This window comes from Melanerpes formicivorus, unplaced genomic scaffold (assembly GCF_026170545.1).
Source record: "Melanerpes formicivorus ecotype bairdi unplaced genomic scaffold, bMelFor1.0.p_v2 SCAF_60, whole genome shotgun sequence".
Classification (NCBI taxonomy): domain Eukaryota; kingdom Metazoa; phylum Chordata; class Aves; order Piciformes; family Picidae; genus Melanerpes; species Melanerpes formicivorus.
This window is the reverse complement of record NW_027142412.1, coordinates 3009737-3025929: the sequence shown is the minus strand read 5'-3', so window position 1 is coordinate 3025929 and position 16193 is coordinate 3009737. Positions and strand designations below refer to the sequence as shown.

Sequence of the window (16193 nt, the reverse complement as noted above, 5' to 3'; positions counted from 1 at the left end):
ACATTATTCCTGCAGAGATTAGAATCTGCTCTGCTTTGATTTCAGCTCCACTGGTAATTTTGAAGGCTGCCCTCCCCCCTCAGGAGAGCTCCAGCTCAGAGCTGCTCCCCACAGCCAAAGCTGCTGGCACTCAGCTTTCCTGGCGAACCGTGAGGCAGGTTCCAGGAGGAAGGGATGAGAGCCCCAGGGGCACCTCAGCACACATCCCAGCTGCCCCCAGCACCTCTGGACACTCTGCTAACAGCTCAGTGCCCCAGCAGCCAGGCTGCTGCTGCTGGCTCTCTCTGCCACACAGACACTTCTAGCCCCAACGAGAGCTGGCTTGCTCCTGAGGCAACTGAGGCACAAACCCCAGAGCCCCAGCGTGGTGAGGCTTGGAAGGGAGCTCTGGAGATCATCCAGTCCAAGCCCCCTGCTAAAGCAGGGCACCCACAGCAGCTCACCCAGCAGCAGAGTGGCCAGGGGGGTTGGAAGCTCTCCACACAAGGAGACTCCACAATCTCTCTGGGCAGCCTGCTCCAGGCCTCCTGCACCCTCACAACAAGCAAGTTTCTCCTCCTCTTCAGATGGAACCTCCTGGGTTCCAATTTGTGCCTGCTGCCCCTTGTCCTGTCCCTGGGCACCACTGGTAAGAGCCTGGCCCCAGCCTCTTGCCCCCCACCCAGGTCCTTTAGCTCTTGCTGAGCATTGCTCAGCTCCCCTCTGGGGCTGCTCTGCTCCAGGCTCTCAGCCCCAGGGCTCTCAGCCTTTGCTGCTCACAGAGCTGCTGCAGGCCCCTCAGCATCTTTGGAACCTCCCCTGGGCTCTCTCCAGCAGTTCCCTGTCTCTCCAGAACTGGGAGGCCAGAACTGGATGCAATATTCCAGGCATGGCCTCACCAGGGCAGAGCAGAGGGGGAGGAGAACCTCCCTTGACCTGCTGGCTGCACTCTTCTTCACGTCCCCCTGCCATCCCAGCCCTGGCCTAGCCTGGATGCATGCCACATACTTCTCCTTCTCGATTTCCATGGACAGCCTCTTCATGTCTGTATCCTTGAAGTCGAAGGAGAGGCTCTCGTTGATGAGGTTGAAGCTGGGCAGGTCCGTGGGCAGCGGCGTCGTGCTGGAGTTCATGGCCTGCTGGAGGGAGACACAGCACTGATGAATCACTGTGGAGGAATCCTGCAGCAAACCTTCTGCAGCATCGAGGGAGGATCAAAGCACCACCTCAGCAGCCAGCACAGGGTGCTGTAGCAAGATCCTGGGCTGCTGCTCACACAGGTGGCACCACGCCGGTGGCAGGGGGTGGGGGCACGCCGGCGTGGCGCGGGAGGGATCTCACCGCTGGCACGGGGAAGGGGAAGGGGCAGAGGTGCTCCTGAGGAACCACCACCTGGTTTGTCTGACCCAGCCTCAGGCCTTCTGGAGAGCAGATCATGAGGTGTTAGGTTGGACTTGATGATCTCTGAGGTCTTTTCCAACCTGGCTGATCCTCTGAGCAGCTGCTGGTCTCAGCACAGAGGGTGCTGACTACTCCAAGGTGCTGCAGAAGCCTGGTGCTCCAAGCACTAGCCCAGCCTGAAAGCCTCCTCCTGCTCCACTCCCTCTTCAGTTCAGAGCTATTGCTCCTTTCTCTGCTCTTTGCAGTGATAAAGAGGACACAAACCAACTCCTGCCTTCAACACCTGTTGACACACCCCAGCATAGTCTCAGTTTCACAACAATGTTGGGCAGAAGTCGCCTCCTGAGAGCTATCTGACAGCTATCTAACATTAACTATCTGAAGGGGACCTACAGGAAGGCTGCAGAGGGACTGTTTAGAAGGGCTTGCAGTGACAGGATGAGGGTCAATGGCTTGACACTGGAGCAGGGCAGATTTAGGTTGGACATCAGGAGGAAGCTCTGCACAGTGAGGCTGGGGAGACACTGGCACAGGCTGCCCAGGGACGTGGTTGTGAGGCCCTGTCCCTGGAAACTTTCTAGATCAGAGCTGATGTATCCCTGGGCAGCCTGCTCTAGCTGGAGGTGTCCCTGCTGACTGCAGAGGGGGTGGACAAGATGCCCTGGTGCCATCTGTGCCTCTGTGTAAATCACATTGGTGAAGCGCAAGGTTTGAAGAGCGGCAACGCGAGACTCCGTGTGACAGCAGGGTCCTGCACCTCACTGGCCCCCAGAGCATGAGCCAAGAGCAACCTAACCCCAAGGGTTAACTCGGGGTGCAGCTTAGGGTCCAGAAGCCAGGCTGACACATTGTTATCTTGGCAGCAGTTTGCAGTTCCAAGCAGCCAGGAGGCACTGCTGGGAAGCGCAGAGGTAGGGCAGGGAACGATTCCTATCGCGCCCGAGCAGGAGCCTGGGACATTCCTCCTGCTGGAAATGCTGTGACATCTCCCACAGACACACACTCAGATTTTTATCTTCCCCCTAGAAAAATGTCCCTTCTCCCAGTCCAAAGCCCTGCCACAGCTCTAACAAATGAGCTCATTACCAGCAGAGGATAAGTGGCCTGGCTCAAGCCATCGCTCTGCTCTCACAATGCGTTACACGAGGTCGCAAGCAGTGGCACAAGGCAAGGGTGGCACAGCGGCTTCAGACAGCAGAATATGTGCCTGCAGCTCAGTCAGAGCCTCTGCCAGTGTGCTGAGCTCTCATTCTGGACAGGAGAGATCCAGCCCAGCACCTTAAAGGCACCCACCTTGCTGCTAGCTGCTCCTGCTTGCTTTAAGGGATCCCTGTAATGAAACCAGCACACCCAGAGCAGCCTGGCCTGGGGGGATGGCAGGAGATGGTTTTAAGCTACCAGCTCCAACGAACCAGATCTTCAGCTCCAGCTTCTTTCCCTCATTTCTCCTACCTGGGCTGCTCCAGGGATGGTTTGCAGTGAGCTCTGCCTCCCCAGGACCTGTGGTGACAGATTTACTCTGCACAATAAGCTGCCTCTTCCCTCGCTGCCAGCCTGGCGTGCACAAACAGCCAGGGCCCAGCTCGCCCTCTGGCTGCACAGACCCGGCAGGGGTGACACTCCCTTCACCCTCAGGAGGCAAAGCAGGGATGCAACCACCTAGGACAAGCCTAAACAAGGCAGCACCCAAAAGAAGGAAAGAGGGTTTCTTACTCCCCTGTGCAATGGCTTCCAGGGCAGGATACAGCCACATGAATTCAGGAGCAGGCACTGGAAGCAGAGTGCTTGAATTCCAGTCCCCAGGGCAAGGGCACAGCTCTGCCACAGCCCTTCCCTGATTTCAGCACTACATGGATCATAGAATGGCTCAGGCTGGAAGAGACCTCACAGATCATCAACTCCAACCTCCCTGCCACGGCCAGGGACACCTCTCAACCAGCCCAGGGTGCTCGAGGCCTCATCCAGCCTGGCCCTGAACACCTCCAGGGAGGGGACATCCACAGCCCTCCTGGACAACCCCTTCCACCATCCTCATACTGCAGAAGTTCTTCCTAAGCTCCAGTCTAACCCTGCTCTCCCTCAGCTTCAAACCCTTCCCCCTTGGCCTGGCTCAGACACCCTTAGGAGCAGTCCCTCTGCAGCTGCCTGCAGGATCCCTTCAGCTATTGGAAGGCAGCTCAAAGGTCCATCCAGAGTCTCCTCTTCTCCAAGCTGAACACCCCCAGCTCCCTCAGCCTGTCCTCATGGCAGAGGTGCTCCAGCTAGGAGGATATTCAATTCTCTTCCCATGTAAGCCACAGAGCTGTTTGCAAAGCCCTTCCCATGTGAGCTTCTCCCAGCTCTGCCAGGCAGGGCAGCCAGGAGCATCAGGAGCAGCCTGCTGGCCTTCAAATAACCTTTAGGATTTTAGCCAGCACAAGCTCAGTGAGTTGTGCTTTAAAAACAAGCCCAAGCAAGAGCAGAAACAGGAATTTCAGCTGCTGCAACCATTAAGTGCAGACACCAATTTGTCAGGGTTACCACAGACACTTCTTGGCTGTCCTCAGCAAGGAAAATCTGGGAGAAATCAGAGAGCAGCAGCAGTGAGGAAGAGTAAGGGAAGAGCAGAGAAAGCTGAGGACAATCTTCTGAGCAGGGCCTGCTGTGTCAGGACAAGAGGTGATGGTTTGAAACTGAAAGATGGAGATTCAGCCTGGGGAGAAGGGAGAAATGTTTGCCACTGAGGGTGGGGAGAGCCTGTCCCAGGGTGCCCAGGGAGGTGGGAGCTGCCCCATGGCTGGCAGCATTCCAGGTGAGGTTGTTTGGGGCTGTGAGCAACCTGCTGTGGTTGGGGTTGTCCCTGCTGGCTGCAGGGGGGTTGCCCCAGATGACCTTTACAGGTCCCTTCCCACCTAAACCAGTCCATGACCCTGCAGTCACATCCTGCTGTGTGTGTGTTTGAGGGCAGAGGAGTGGGGGGTGCTGGGCCCTGGCTCCTGTGCAGCACTTCATAGAGGGGCTTTGGGTGAGCCTTCCTCCCCTGCCTGCTCACTGAGGACAACCTCTAAAGGTCCCTTCCACCCCCAAACATTCCATGCTTCCATGGTTAAAGAGCACAGTGAGGTGCACCACTGAGAGCCAAGCACTCCCCTGGCACCTGCACTAATGCAGGGCAAGCCCTGCAGGAGGGGCAGAGATTTGCAGCCCAGGGCACAGGAGTGTCACTGCCACACAGGCATCTGAGAAAGGGCACACAGCCCTACTCCCATCTGTGTTTCCTCACCTGAAACAAACTGCTCAACCCTGGTACTGCATTAAAGCACCTGCCTGCAGTTAACAGAGGCAGGCATGGCACTGACAGAGGTCATCCCTCTGCAGCACAGAGCCAGGCAGGGGGAGCACAGAGCCAGGCAGGGGGAGCACAGAGCCAGGCAGGGGGAGCACAGAGCAAGCCGTGTCAGGAGGCTTCCTCTGCAGGCAGAGCTCCTCCTGTTGCTGCTGCCTCTCCTTCACTCCTCAAGCACTTGGGCAAGCCTAAGACAGCTGCTTACTGCTTCAAGAGGATCCAAGAGGCTGTGACTGCCTTTCATCTTGCCATGAGTGGTACCTGAAGGGCAGTGAAGGAGGCAAAGTGCTGTCAGCAAGGCAGTAAAGAATGAATTGTTCTGCCAGTCCTGATGGCCTGAGAGTCAGCTTCACATCTTCCTTCTCATGCATCACCTACCAGTCCCACCACAAAGGCAGCTGGGCTTCAAGGACTAAAAAGACACTGACACAAGCTTGAAAGAACCAGGGTGGGAAACTGGAAAAGGGGAAAGAAAGCCCTGCAGGTTTAACTGTTGCTTGCCTTTCCTGCAACAACATCCAGCCAGTCCCCCTCCTCTCCTGCTCTTCATCCCCTGAGGGAAGTCCTGTCTAGGTCTCAGAGCCAGGGGACACCACAGCACAAGCCCTAAGAGCACAGAAGGGAACAAGCTGAGCATGAAACCCTCATTAAGGAAGAGAGGAGCTGAAAGTGTGCACTGTTTGTCAGAGCTGCCATCCACCTGAGGGAGATGAGCCTCCCAACAGCAGCTCTCACAGCTGCTTCATGCCCCAGGCCAGCCTGGGCTTGTTCCCTCCCCTGAGCTGCCTGCTAGGTCCTTCAGTGAGCAGGCAGGGGAGGAAGGCTCACCCAAAGGCTCTCTTTGAAGTGCTGCACAGGAACCAGATCCCAGCACCTCCCACTCCTCTGCCCTCAAACACACACAGCAGCAGCAGCACAGAACCAGAGAGTGGCTTGGGTTGGATGGGACCTGTAAAGCTCACCCAGTCCAACCCCCCTGTGCAGGCTGTGAGCAACCTGCTCTGGTTGGGGTTGTCCCTGCTGGCTGCAGGGGGTTGGCCTGGATGGCCTTTAGAGGTCCCTTCCAACCCAGACCAGTCTGTGCCTGCATGAAGCAGCCTGCAGGGACAAATGGAAGCCTCAGCAGCAGCTCCGCTGCCAGCTCCAGGTCCATCTGCAGGGCTCACTCCGGATGCTGCTGAGCTCTCAGCCCTCAGCACAGCAGGCAGCCAGCCTGGGGGTGGTGACAGGTGGGAGCTGGGTGGAGGCAAGCTCTTGATGGGTTTTTGCAGGCCCTGCAGCACCATCAGAGGAGTTGAGGACAGAAGTGCCAGACAGGTCTGAGCAGTGGCCATGCAGTCTGGAGTGTCAGTCCCCAGCAGCAAGCAGGAGCAGCTGCTGCAGAGGAAGGTGTGAAACCCTCTTAATGGGCAAGTGTGGAATAATCTCCTTGCAAGGAAGGCTTTTTCCCCCAGCACACAGATAAACTGCAGTTCATGCCCACAGAAGGAATGCACAGGTTCTGAACAGCATCCAGCCTGCCAAGCCAGGCCAAGGACCTCCTCTCTCCTCCAGCTTTGTTAACTCTATTTTAAGGGCTAGTGCTGAGCTGGAGCAGTCCCCACCTGTGCCACCAAAGTGCAGCTCTGACAGCTCTCACAGAAGCCCAGCAGGGTGGGATTGGAAGGGACCTCTGGAGATCACCCACTCCAACCCCCCCCTGCTCCAGCAGGGCTCCCACAGCAGCCTGCCCAGCAGCAGAGTGCCCAGGGGGGGTTGGAAGCTCTCCACACCAGGAGACTCCACAATCTCTCTGGGCAGCCTGCTCCAGGCCTCCAGCACCCTCACAACAAACAACTTTCTCCTCCTCTTCAGATGGAACCTCCTGGGTTCCAGTTTGTGCCCCTTGCCCCTTGTCCTGTCCCTGGGCACCACTGAGCAGAGTCTGGCCCCAGCCTCTTGCCCCCCACCCAGGTCCTTTAGCTCTTGCTGAGCATTGCTGAGCTCCCCTCTGGGGCTGCTCTTCTGCAGGCTCTCAGCCCCAGGGCTCTCAGCCTTTGCTGCTCACAGAGCTGCTGCAGGCCCCTCAGCATCTTTGGAGCCTCCCCTGGGCTCTCTCCACCAGTTCCCTGTCTCTCCAGAACTGGAGAGACCAAAACTGGATGCAATATTCCAGGTGTGGTCATCTTGTCCACCCCCCTGTAGTCAGCAGGGACACTTCCAGCCAAGGTCAGGCTGCCCATGGCCACAAGAAGTCTGACCTTGAGCCTCTCCAGGAACAGGCCTTCAACCACAGCCCTGGGACACCTGTTCCAGTATCCTGCCACTCTCATTGTGTAGATCTTCCTCCTGATGTCCAACCTAAAGCTGTCCTGCTCTGATGTCAAACCACTGCCCCCTGGCCTCTCAGCAGAGACCCTTCCCAGTCCCTCCCCAGCCTTTCTGCAGGCCCCCTTCAGATACTGAAATGCAGCTCCAGGGTCTCTCTGAAGCCTTCTGTCTCCCTCTGCGCCAAGAGGAGAGGGGTAGGAGGCTCCTGCAGGCTGCAGAGCAGGGCTGGGGGCCGGGGAGTGTGCCACAGGTCACTGTCTCACCGTGTAGGAGGACTTGCTGGTGATCTCCAGGAGCTTCTGCTTGGCTCTCCGCTCCGACTCGCGAGCCTCCTGCAGGTCCTGCTTCAGCTGCTCAGCCTCCTTCGCCCTGCAGAGCACCACAGCAAGCAGCACATGTCAGAGCCCAGCTGAGAGGAAGCAGAAGAGGGAGAAGCAGGACTGCAGGGCTGGAGGTGAAGCTGGACAGGAGCAGGCAGTGTGAGCTTGCAGCCCAGGAGGCACATCACAGCCTGGGCTGCACCCAGAGCAGTGTGGCCAGCAGGGCCAGAGAGGTGACTCTGCCTCTGCTCTGCTCTAGGGGGACCTCACCTGGAGCCCTGTGTGCAGCTCTGGTGCCCTCAGCACAGGAAGGACCTGGAGCTGATGGAGAAGGTCCAGATGAGGACCACAAACAGGATCAGGGGTTGGAGCAGCTCTGCTCCAAGGAGAGGCTGAGGGAGCTGGGGGTGTTCAGCCTGGAGAGGAGGAGGCTCTGGGCAGACCTAATGGCAGCCTGGCAGGACCTGAAGGAGGCTACAGGAAGGCTGCAGAGAGACTGTTCCCAAAGGCCTGCAGGGACAGCACCAGGGGCAATGGCTCCAGGCTAGAGCAGGGCAGACTGAGATTGGGTATCAGGAAGAAGTCCTCCCCTGTGAGGCTGCTGGAACACTGCAGCAGGCTGCCCAGGGAGGTGTTGAGGCTCCTCCCCTGGAGATCTTCAAGGTGAGGCTTGAGGAGGCCCTGGGCCTCTCACTGGGGATGTCCCTGCTGAGTATGGGGAGGTTGGGCTGGAGGAGCTGTGCAGGTCCCTTCCAGGCTGGACCATTCTGTGGGTCTATGAAGAGGCTGAGATTTGCCCCACAACAACTGTACAGTAGGAAATCACCAGAGCAGGGAAAGGGCAGAGCCACTGGCTTGTGGGATGCTCTCAGCAGCACAGAAAGCCAAGCCATGGGAAACAGCTCTGGCATGGGCTGTGCATCAGTGAGCAAGGCTAAGGCTGGAGAACCATGGCAAGGTGCCAGAGCTGGGAGAGCAACTCCAGAATCTTGGCTGGGCAGCAGGAGGGGCAGTCTCTTTGACAACTAAACCTCTACTCATGATTATTTACTACACTGAGAAGGAAGAAGCACCCAGGACTGCAAAGCTTTGCCTGCTTGCAGGGCCTGATGGTTCCAGGAGTGCTTCCCCTTGAGGCTCAAACAGCTCTCAACGAGGAGAAGCCAGAGGAGGGAAGGATGCTTTCTCTGCCAGGTTGAGATCTGAGGGGAGACTTCACAAGACAGGAAGAGAAGGACAAGGGCTGGCACAGAGCAAACTCTCTTGTGGAAAGGTGTAATCAGCTGGAAGGGAACAAGAGTGATTTTTCACTTGCTTGCTACCAGGTGCACCCTGGGACCTGGGCTCTGCTATCAAGAGGATGGCAACAGCAATTTTAACAAGGAAGGACTCCAGGAGCAAGGGAGACCTCAAAGCTAACCTGAACAGGAGGCCTTGTAAAGGAAAACTAAACAACTGAGGGGGAAGCAGAGGAATAAAGAGAGAGTCTGGAAGGCAGATCTCCCATCCAGGAGGGAAAAGCAACCCAAGTGTTGTCAAACACTTTGGGGAATGCTGTGGGTGTTTGCAGAAAGAACCCAAAAGTAGAGCTGGCTTCTGCTGCTGCTGCTGTCAGGGTGTGAGTGGGGTGGAAGGCAGGGTGCCAAGGACCTCAGAATCATAGGATCACAGAAGTGCTTTGGCTGGGAGAGACCTTTAAGCTCGTGAAGCCCAACGCTCTCCCACACCAGCTGACCTCCCCTTCCCCTGCTGCTCTCAGCAGGGCCACTCTCCCAAAGAGGGCTTCAGAGAAGGGGCTCCAGCTCCAAGCCAGGGAAAGATGAGGGCCAGCAGTGCTCTAGCAGCACCACCTCCCACCCAGGGATGAGCCTGTTTGTGGCAAATAGTGGAGAGGGAGACTGCAACCAGCTGAGCCCTGGGGCCATCTGCAGCCGCGCACGGCCAAGGGCTCATGTCAAACCGTTGGCTGGACCGGCCCAAGGCAGCAGCCACCACTTCAGCTAAGCCAGGAGGGGGTTGGAAAGCAAAGCAGAGGCAGCTGCAAGGTGGTACCCTCTGACCTCCTCTCCGACTCCTCGGCCATTTTCAGTGCCAACATCTCTGCCTCTAGCACCTTCTGTTCCATCAGCCGCTTCTCCTCCTCGGTCCGGATGGCCGTGGCTTTGATCCGCTGCATCTCCTGCTCAGCCTCAGCTGCCTTCTGAGCCAGCAGCTTGGCCTCCTCCTCTGTGATCTGAGCCTTCTCAGCCAGCAGGTCTGCTGTCTCTTCAGACCTCATCTGGGAATTAAGGCAGGGTTAAGCCACGGGGTACCCCCAGCGTCCCCCCAGAGCTGCTCACAGCCCCCACGGCCGGAGCCTGGAGCTGCACTCCGCAGCCCAGAGTCCCTCCCTCCCATAAAAGCCTGCAGTCTTCTGCCACCAAGACCTGGATGCACCCAGGCTCCAGCCCAAATCCTCCTCCTTTGTGCTCCTCCCACAGCAGGCCAGCAGGATGAGATCAGCCCCCTGATCACCATCCACCACCAGCCTGAGAAGGGAGGAGAGCCGCAGCGTGCCTCCGACGGTGCCTCCGAGCGCAGGGGGCGAGGAGCAGCTGCGGTGCCTCGGGAAGCAGCCTCCCAGGGACCTACCAGAGCCTCGTTAGCCATCGTTGCCTCTTCCTTTAACTGCATCAACCTCCTCTCCAGCTCATCCCTTGTCCTCTCAGCCTCTTCTCTCATCTGCTTCTCCCGGGCCAGACGCTGCCGCTCCATCTGGGAATAAGGGGCGGGGGAGAGTGAGAAGTGACACACCTCAGCAAGGGCCCTCCTGCCCCTCTGCCCTGCCCTGGTGAGACCACACCTGCAGTACTGTGTCCACTTGTGGGCTCCCCAGTTCAAGAGGGGCAGGGATAGACTGGAGAGTGTCCAATGGAGGCTACCAGGATGACTGAGGGCCTGGAGCACTGCCCTGTGAGGAGAGGCTGAGAGCCCCTGGGCTGCTTAGCCTGGAGGGGAGAAGCCTGAGAGGGGATCTGATCAACATCTCTAAGTATCTGAGGGATGGGTGTCAGGAGGAAGGTGCCAGGCTCTTCTCAATGGTGTCCTGTGACAGGACAACTGGGAAACAGATACAAACTGGAACTCCTCCTCAACATGAGGAGAAACTTCTTTACTGTGAGGGTGCTGGAGCCCTGGAGCAGGCTGCCCAGAGGGGTTGTGGAGTCTCTTTCTCTGCATACTTTCCAGACCCATCTGGATCTGTTCCTGTGTGACCTGCCCTGGGTGACCCTGCTTTGGCAGGGGGGTTGGACTGGATGATCTCCAGAAGTGCCTTCCAACCCCTACCCTTCAATGATTCTCTCCATAGGGTGGGGGCTGGAGCAGAGGACTGCCCTGCTGCCTGCTCTCTGCTCAGCAAGACAGGGAACTTCACCAGGAAGGGTGCTCCATGGAGAAGTGCCATTCCTGAGACAATCCCCTGTCCTCCCATCAAGCTGTTACCCACAGCACTGTCACATAAGCTGCCTGGAAGTGATGATGTCCCCAGACAGCTCCCTCCTGTGCTGACTCACAGGGCACTCAGACAAGGAGGGTCCCAAGAGCTGCAGCTACACCTACAGCTCCTCACAGCAAGCTGAAGAGGCAGCAAGGCTGGGCTGAAGGGCAGTCTGAGGGCATCCTCAAAGCATCAGATACAGACACACCACAAGACAGCAGTTTGAAGGATGCAGATAGCTGCTACTTTTGATCAGACATCTCACCTGCCATGCTGGAAGCTTCACTTCCACTCATTTATATTGCTGGGAGATGATGGGATGGAGAGCAGCCCTGTGGAGAAGGACCTGCTGGTGCTGGGGGGTGAAAAGCTGGACGTGAGCTGGCACCGAGCGCGGCCAGCCCCCGGCCAGCCCTGTCCTGGGCTGACCCCCAGCAGCAGGGGCAGGGAGGGGATTCTGCCCCTCTGCTCTCCTCTGCTGAGACCCCCCTGCAGTGCTGGGGCAGCTCTGGAGTCCTCAGCACAGCCAGGGACCTGTTGGAGCAGGGCCAGAGGAGACCACAGCAGTGCTGGCAGGGCTGGAAGCCCTCTGCTGAGAGGCCAGGCTGAGACAGAGCCTGTCCCAGGTTGCCCAGAGAGGTGGGAGATGCCCCAAGCCTGGAAGCATTCCAGGTGAGGTTTGGGACTCTGAGTAACCTGCTCTGGTTGCAATTGTCCCTGCTGACTGCAGGGGGGTTGGACTGGATGCTCTCTGAAGGTCCCATCCACCCCAACCCAGTCTGTGGTTCTCAGGGGAGGTGATAAAGAGTGCCACCACCTCTCTCAGACACTAGGCACAATACATCTCTGCCTCTAGCTCAGCCTGGAGACAAGAGCAACACTTCTCCTGGAGGGGAACATGAAAGCTACACTCAAGACCACCCACCAGAACTTGCCAATTCTTCCAGGAACACACTGAGAGTGTTGTGCAGACCAAGCATGCCCCACAGCTGCCTCCTCACCAGCCAAGCACCTGAAGGGAGCCAGGGATAATGAACACAGTTTCACAGATTGCATCAGGTTGGAAGGGAGCCTCCAAGGGCATCCTGTCCATCCCCCTGCAGGCAGCAGGGACAGCTCCAGCCAGAGCAGGCTGCACAGGGACACAGCCAGGCTGAGCTTGAAGATGTCCAGGGATGGAGCCTCCAGCACAGCCCTGGGCAACCTGTTCCAGTGTCTCCCCAGCCTCATTGTGCAGAACTTCATCCTGCTGTCCAACCTGAGCCTGCCCTGCTCCAGTTCCAAACCATTGCCCCTGGGCCTATCCCCACAGCCCCTCCTGAGCAGTCCCTCCCCAGCTGCCTGCAGCCTCCTTCAGGTATTGAAATGAAGCTCTAAGGTCTCCCTGCAGCCTTCTCTTCTCCAGGCTGAACAGCCCCAGCTCTCCCAGCTTGTTCCCATGGCAGAGGTTCTCCAGCTCTCTGATCATCTTTGCTGCCTCCTCTTTCCATCAGGTCCAGGTCTCTCTTGTGTTGGGGGCCCCATGGCTGGACACAGCCCTGCAGGTGAGGTCTCAGCAGAGAGGAGCAGAGGGGCAGGATCCTCTCTCTCCATCTCTGGCCACACTGCTTTGGCTGCAGCCCAGGCTGCCATTAGCCTTCTGGGCTGCCAGTGCCCAGTGCTGGCTCCTGCCCAGCTTCCCCTCCACCAGCACCCCCAAGTCCCTCCCTGCAGGGCTGCTCTCATCAGCCTGAGCTGCAGCGCAGCAGGGAAGGGAGAGTCACAAATCAGTGCTGGGCAGCTGGAGCGCGGCGGCGGTGGTGGCGGTGGCAGTGGTGGTGGTGGCAGTGGCAGTGGCCACCTGCTGGGTTTAATAAGGGAAATGAGTGGCACAAGGCAGACTGCTGTGTGGCCTGGCCACCAGCTGTGCCCGAGAGCAGCACACCCACTGCTACAACTGCTCTGCTCCCGGCCGCCAAAGGCTCTCCTCATCTATCACTGTCAGGAGCTGCAGCCCACTCGGGAGCAGCAGCAGCAAGAACTCCTGCCACAACAAGGATAGGAAGGAGAGAGGGAGAGAGAGGAAAAGGAGCTGGGGTTGTCCTGCTGGAAAGCAGCTCCATGGAGAAAGGCCTTGGAATCCTGATGGACAGGAAGCGTTGGAGGGAGTCCAGGGGAGGGCCACAAGGATGAACCGAGGGCTGGAGCGTCTCTGCCATGAGGATAGGCTGAGGGAGCTGGGGGTGTTCAGCCTGGAGAAGACTCTGGGAGGGACTTAGAGTTGCCTTCCAATACCTGCAGGAAGGCTGCAGAGAGACTTATCATGAGGGTGTCTGGAGATAGGACAAGGGGGAATGGTTGGAAGCTGAGGCAGTGCAGGGTCAGACTGGAGCTGAGGAAGACGTTCCTCAGTACAAGGGTGGGGAGAGTCTGGAAGGGGTTGCCCAGAGATTGTGGATGCCTCCTCCCTGGAGGTCTTCAAGGCATTGTTGGATGAGGCCTTGAGCACTCAGGTCCAGCTGAGGTGTCCTTGCCCATGGCAGGGAGGTTGCAGCAGATGCTCTCCAGGGTCCTCCCAATCTGAGCCACTCTGATTCATGTTCTGTCCCCTCCTGTCGCTCTGTGAGCCACAGGAAGGTGAACTGCCCCAGGAGGTGCCTGCAAGCCAAGCCACATCACCTCTCCAGTTCAGCTGAGCACCTCCCCACCCAGTGGCCGTGCTCAGAATCCAGCAGCCCCCCGAGCCCACAGCTCTGCTGGGTGCCAGCGCCCGCTCCGCTCTCCTGCTGCTCCCTGGCAGCTCTCCGGCACCAGGGACATTTACATTCTCAGCAGCAGCAGCGCTGGGCTTAGCTGGGCAGGTTTCAGTGAGTAGAGAGCAGGTCCAGGAGCAGCAAACAATGATTCATGCAATCCAATCTGCCGAGAGGCGCGGAGGGGCCGCACGCCGCTGCCTCCACAGCGCCCTCCGGGCAGCCGTCAGCGCGCAGGCTGCACGCCCCCTCCATCGCCCCCTCCATCGCCCCCTGCTTACGGGAGGAGGAGCACAGCAGCTCCAGCAAAGCCCAGCCCCTGCTTCAATTGCAATGATTACCGCAACAGGCTCTCTCCAGCCCCGCAGATGGGCTTGGAAGGGGCCCTCAAAGGTCATTTTGCTCATCCCCCGCTGCGGTCTGCAGCGACGCCTCCCAGCGAGAGCAGGCTGCCCAGGGCTACACCGAGCCTGATCTTGAGTGTCTGCAGGGGTGGAGACCCACATCCCCCTGCATGGGGCACAGCTCCTCCAGGATCTGGATCAGAACTCCTCCAGATCCCAAACCCAGCACAGTGGCCAAAGCTGGGCTCTAAGAGCTCGAGAGTAAAAGCAGGTTTCTGAGCTCAGATTCTTCTCTGAAGGCCTGGCTCATGTGGCCTCCCTCCATTCCACAAGTCATAAATGACTTCCCTGGGGTCAGAGGAGCTTCAGGACTATGACCCTGACAAGTACTCCACTTCCCCATGGCATGTGAAGCACAGGACACCAGCAAAGGTCCTCTCCCCCTCTGGCAAGGATGGTAAAAAACATCCTCCTCCCCCTTGTGCAGCACAGCACAGTGCACAGCTCCTCCAGAAGCTGCATCAGAACTCCTCCAGATCCCAAGCCCAAAGCTGGGCTCTAACAGCTCAGAACAGCTCCCTCCAGCCTTGTCCAAGGAGTGTCCTCAGAGGGGACCAGCCTAGAAGTCAGGGCTGTGAGCCTGATAGTGCTGCAAGCCCAGCAGTGCTGCATCCCAAAGCAGGGAGAGCTGTGTCACAGGGCAGGAGGGGAGAGATCCACAGGAGAAGAGGAGCAAAGATGAGGGTGAGGAGAAAGTGTTACTTACTGAGTGCTTCCACCACACAGCTGCAACCAGGAGAGCTCAGAAAGGGAGCACAAAACCAGGAGAGGGGCAGAGCTGCTGCCCAGGAGCTTAACTTGAGCTTCCCCCTTCCTCTTCTAGAGGGAAAACCCAGGGGTGTGAGCCCAGCAGTGCTGCATCCAAACCCAGGGAGATCTGCACATCCCTGGGCAAGCTGTTCCAGTATCTCACCACTCCCATTGCAAAGAACTTCTTCCTCATATCCAACCTAAACCCAGTGCCAAAGCATCATCTCTCCCCCAGCTGGATGGTGGAGGGGGAGGGCAGGGCAGAGGGGTGGCATCATCCAGTGGAGGATGTCCATGCTCACTGCAGGGCAGTTGGCCTAGATGACCCTTGGTCACCTTCCAACCCAGCCCACTCCATGAAAATGGCTTTTGGGTGGTGTGAAGCTTGCCTTGAGTTGCACCACCCCTTGTAAAAGCTGAAGGAGGCTGCAGTGAGCTTGGGGTTGGTCTCTTCTCTGAAGGAACAAGTGATGGGAGAAGGGGAAATGACCTCAGGCTGCACCAGGGCAGATTTAGGTTGGGCACTAGAAGAAAATTCATCCTTGAAAGGGTTCTCCAGATGTGAAACAGGCTCCCCAGGGAGGTGCTGGAATCCTCCTGCCTGGAGGTGTCTGTGGTGCTGAGGGCTATGGTTTAGCAGCAGACTTAGAGAATGGTTGGACTCGATGACCTTAAAGGACTCTGTGGTTCTGTGGCCTCTCCAGCCTGGGCCCCCAGCCCCTTTCCAAGGCAGGGGAGCTGCATGCACACATTTGTAGGGTGCCCAGCTCAGCTTCTCCCTTCCCTCCATCCTCCCAGCCTTGTTCCTGAGTGTAGGGGCTGGACTTGGGCTGCCACCAATCCCCAGAGCCAAGCTGAGGGTCACTGGTGCTAAGGAGAGATGTTCAGCTGGACCATGTGCTCCATGTCCCTCTGGGGGCTGCTCCTTCCCAAGCTCATTTGCACTGCTGATGTTGGCTCACAGTTTAGAGATACAGGAGATGTCTCTCACCTGCTTCCTGGCTTTCTCCTCCCTGGCCTGTGCCTTCATCTGCTGGACCTCCAGGGAGTCTGCTTTCCTCCTCCTCATGAACAGGTCGTGGTTTCCAATACACAGCTGGAGAATCTATTCCAGGCAGGGGTGAAGAGTGGAGAGAAGGAGCTGGAGATGTGATGCCAGTGAAGTGGTTTGTATTCTTGACACAGAAACACTAGAGCTGCTTTGGGTTGGTGCTTCTAAGCACTCCCACCCCCTCACCTCAAACCCTACAGCAGCTCTCCTACCCACAAGAGGGGCAGGAGCCAAGTCCCAGCCCAAACACCAGCAGCTCTTTGCAGAAAGCCATTTTCAGTTCCCTGTGCAGGCAGCACAGCACGACTCTGGCAAGCCTCCTACCAGCCCTGAAAAGGCAGCAGGCTGAACACTCAAACCAGGGCTTCTGCAGCTCTAAGTGCTTCCCTGGCTCTCAGTGTCCCCTCTCTTTAGGGTCAGGGTGAACTTGCACCTTCTCCCCA

At 58.0% G+C, this 16193-nt stretch overlaps 1 protein-coding gene across 6 annotated transcripts in view; it reads right to left on the bottom strand.

The window, feature by feature from the left end:
- The window catches only part of NF2 (NF2, moesin-ezrin-radixin like (MERLIN) tumor suppressor), a 60142-nt gene that overhangs the window by 14773 nt on the left and 29176 nt on the right, over window positions 1–16193 (bottom strand). For 3 of the 6 annotated variants that reach the window (XM_068161831.1, XM_068161830.1, XM_068161828.1), the window contains exons 10-14: window positions 15691–15804; window positions 9967–10089; window positions 9396–9613; window positions 7279–7384; window positions 988–1118 (exon numbers count right to left, since the gene is read on the bottom strand). In XM_068161831.1, coding sequence (XP_068017932.1) covers window positions 988–1118; window positions 7279–7384; window positions 9396–9613; window positions 9967–10089; window positions 15691–15804 — 692 coding nt within the window. The remainder of the gene's footprint in view (window positions 1–987; window positions 1119–7278; window positions 7385–9395; window positions 9614–9966; window positions 10090–15690; window positions 15805–16193) is intronic. The other 3 variants (XM_068161832.1, XM_068161829.1, XM_068161833.1) reach the window with 1 other exon arrangement.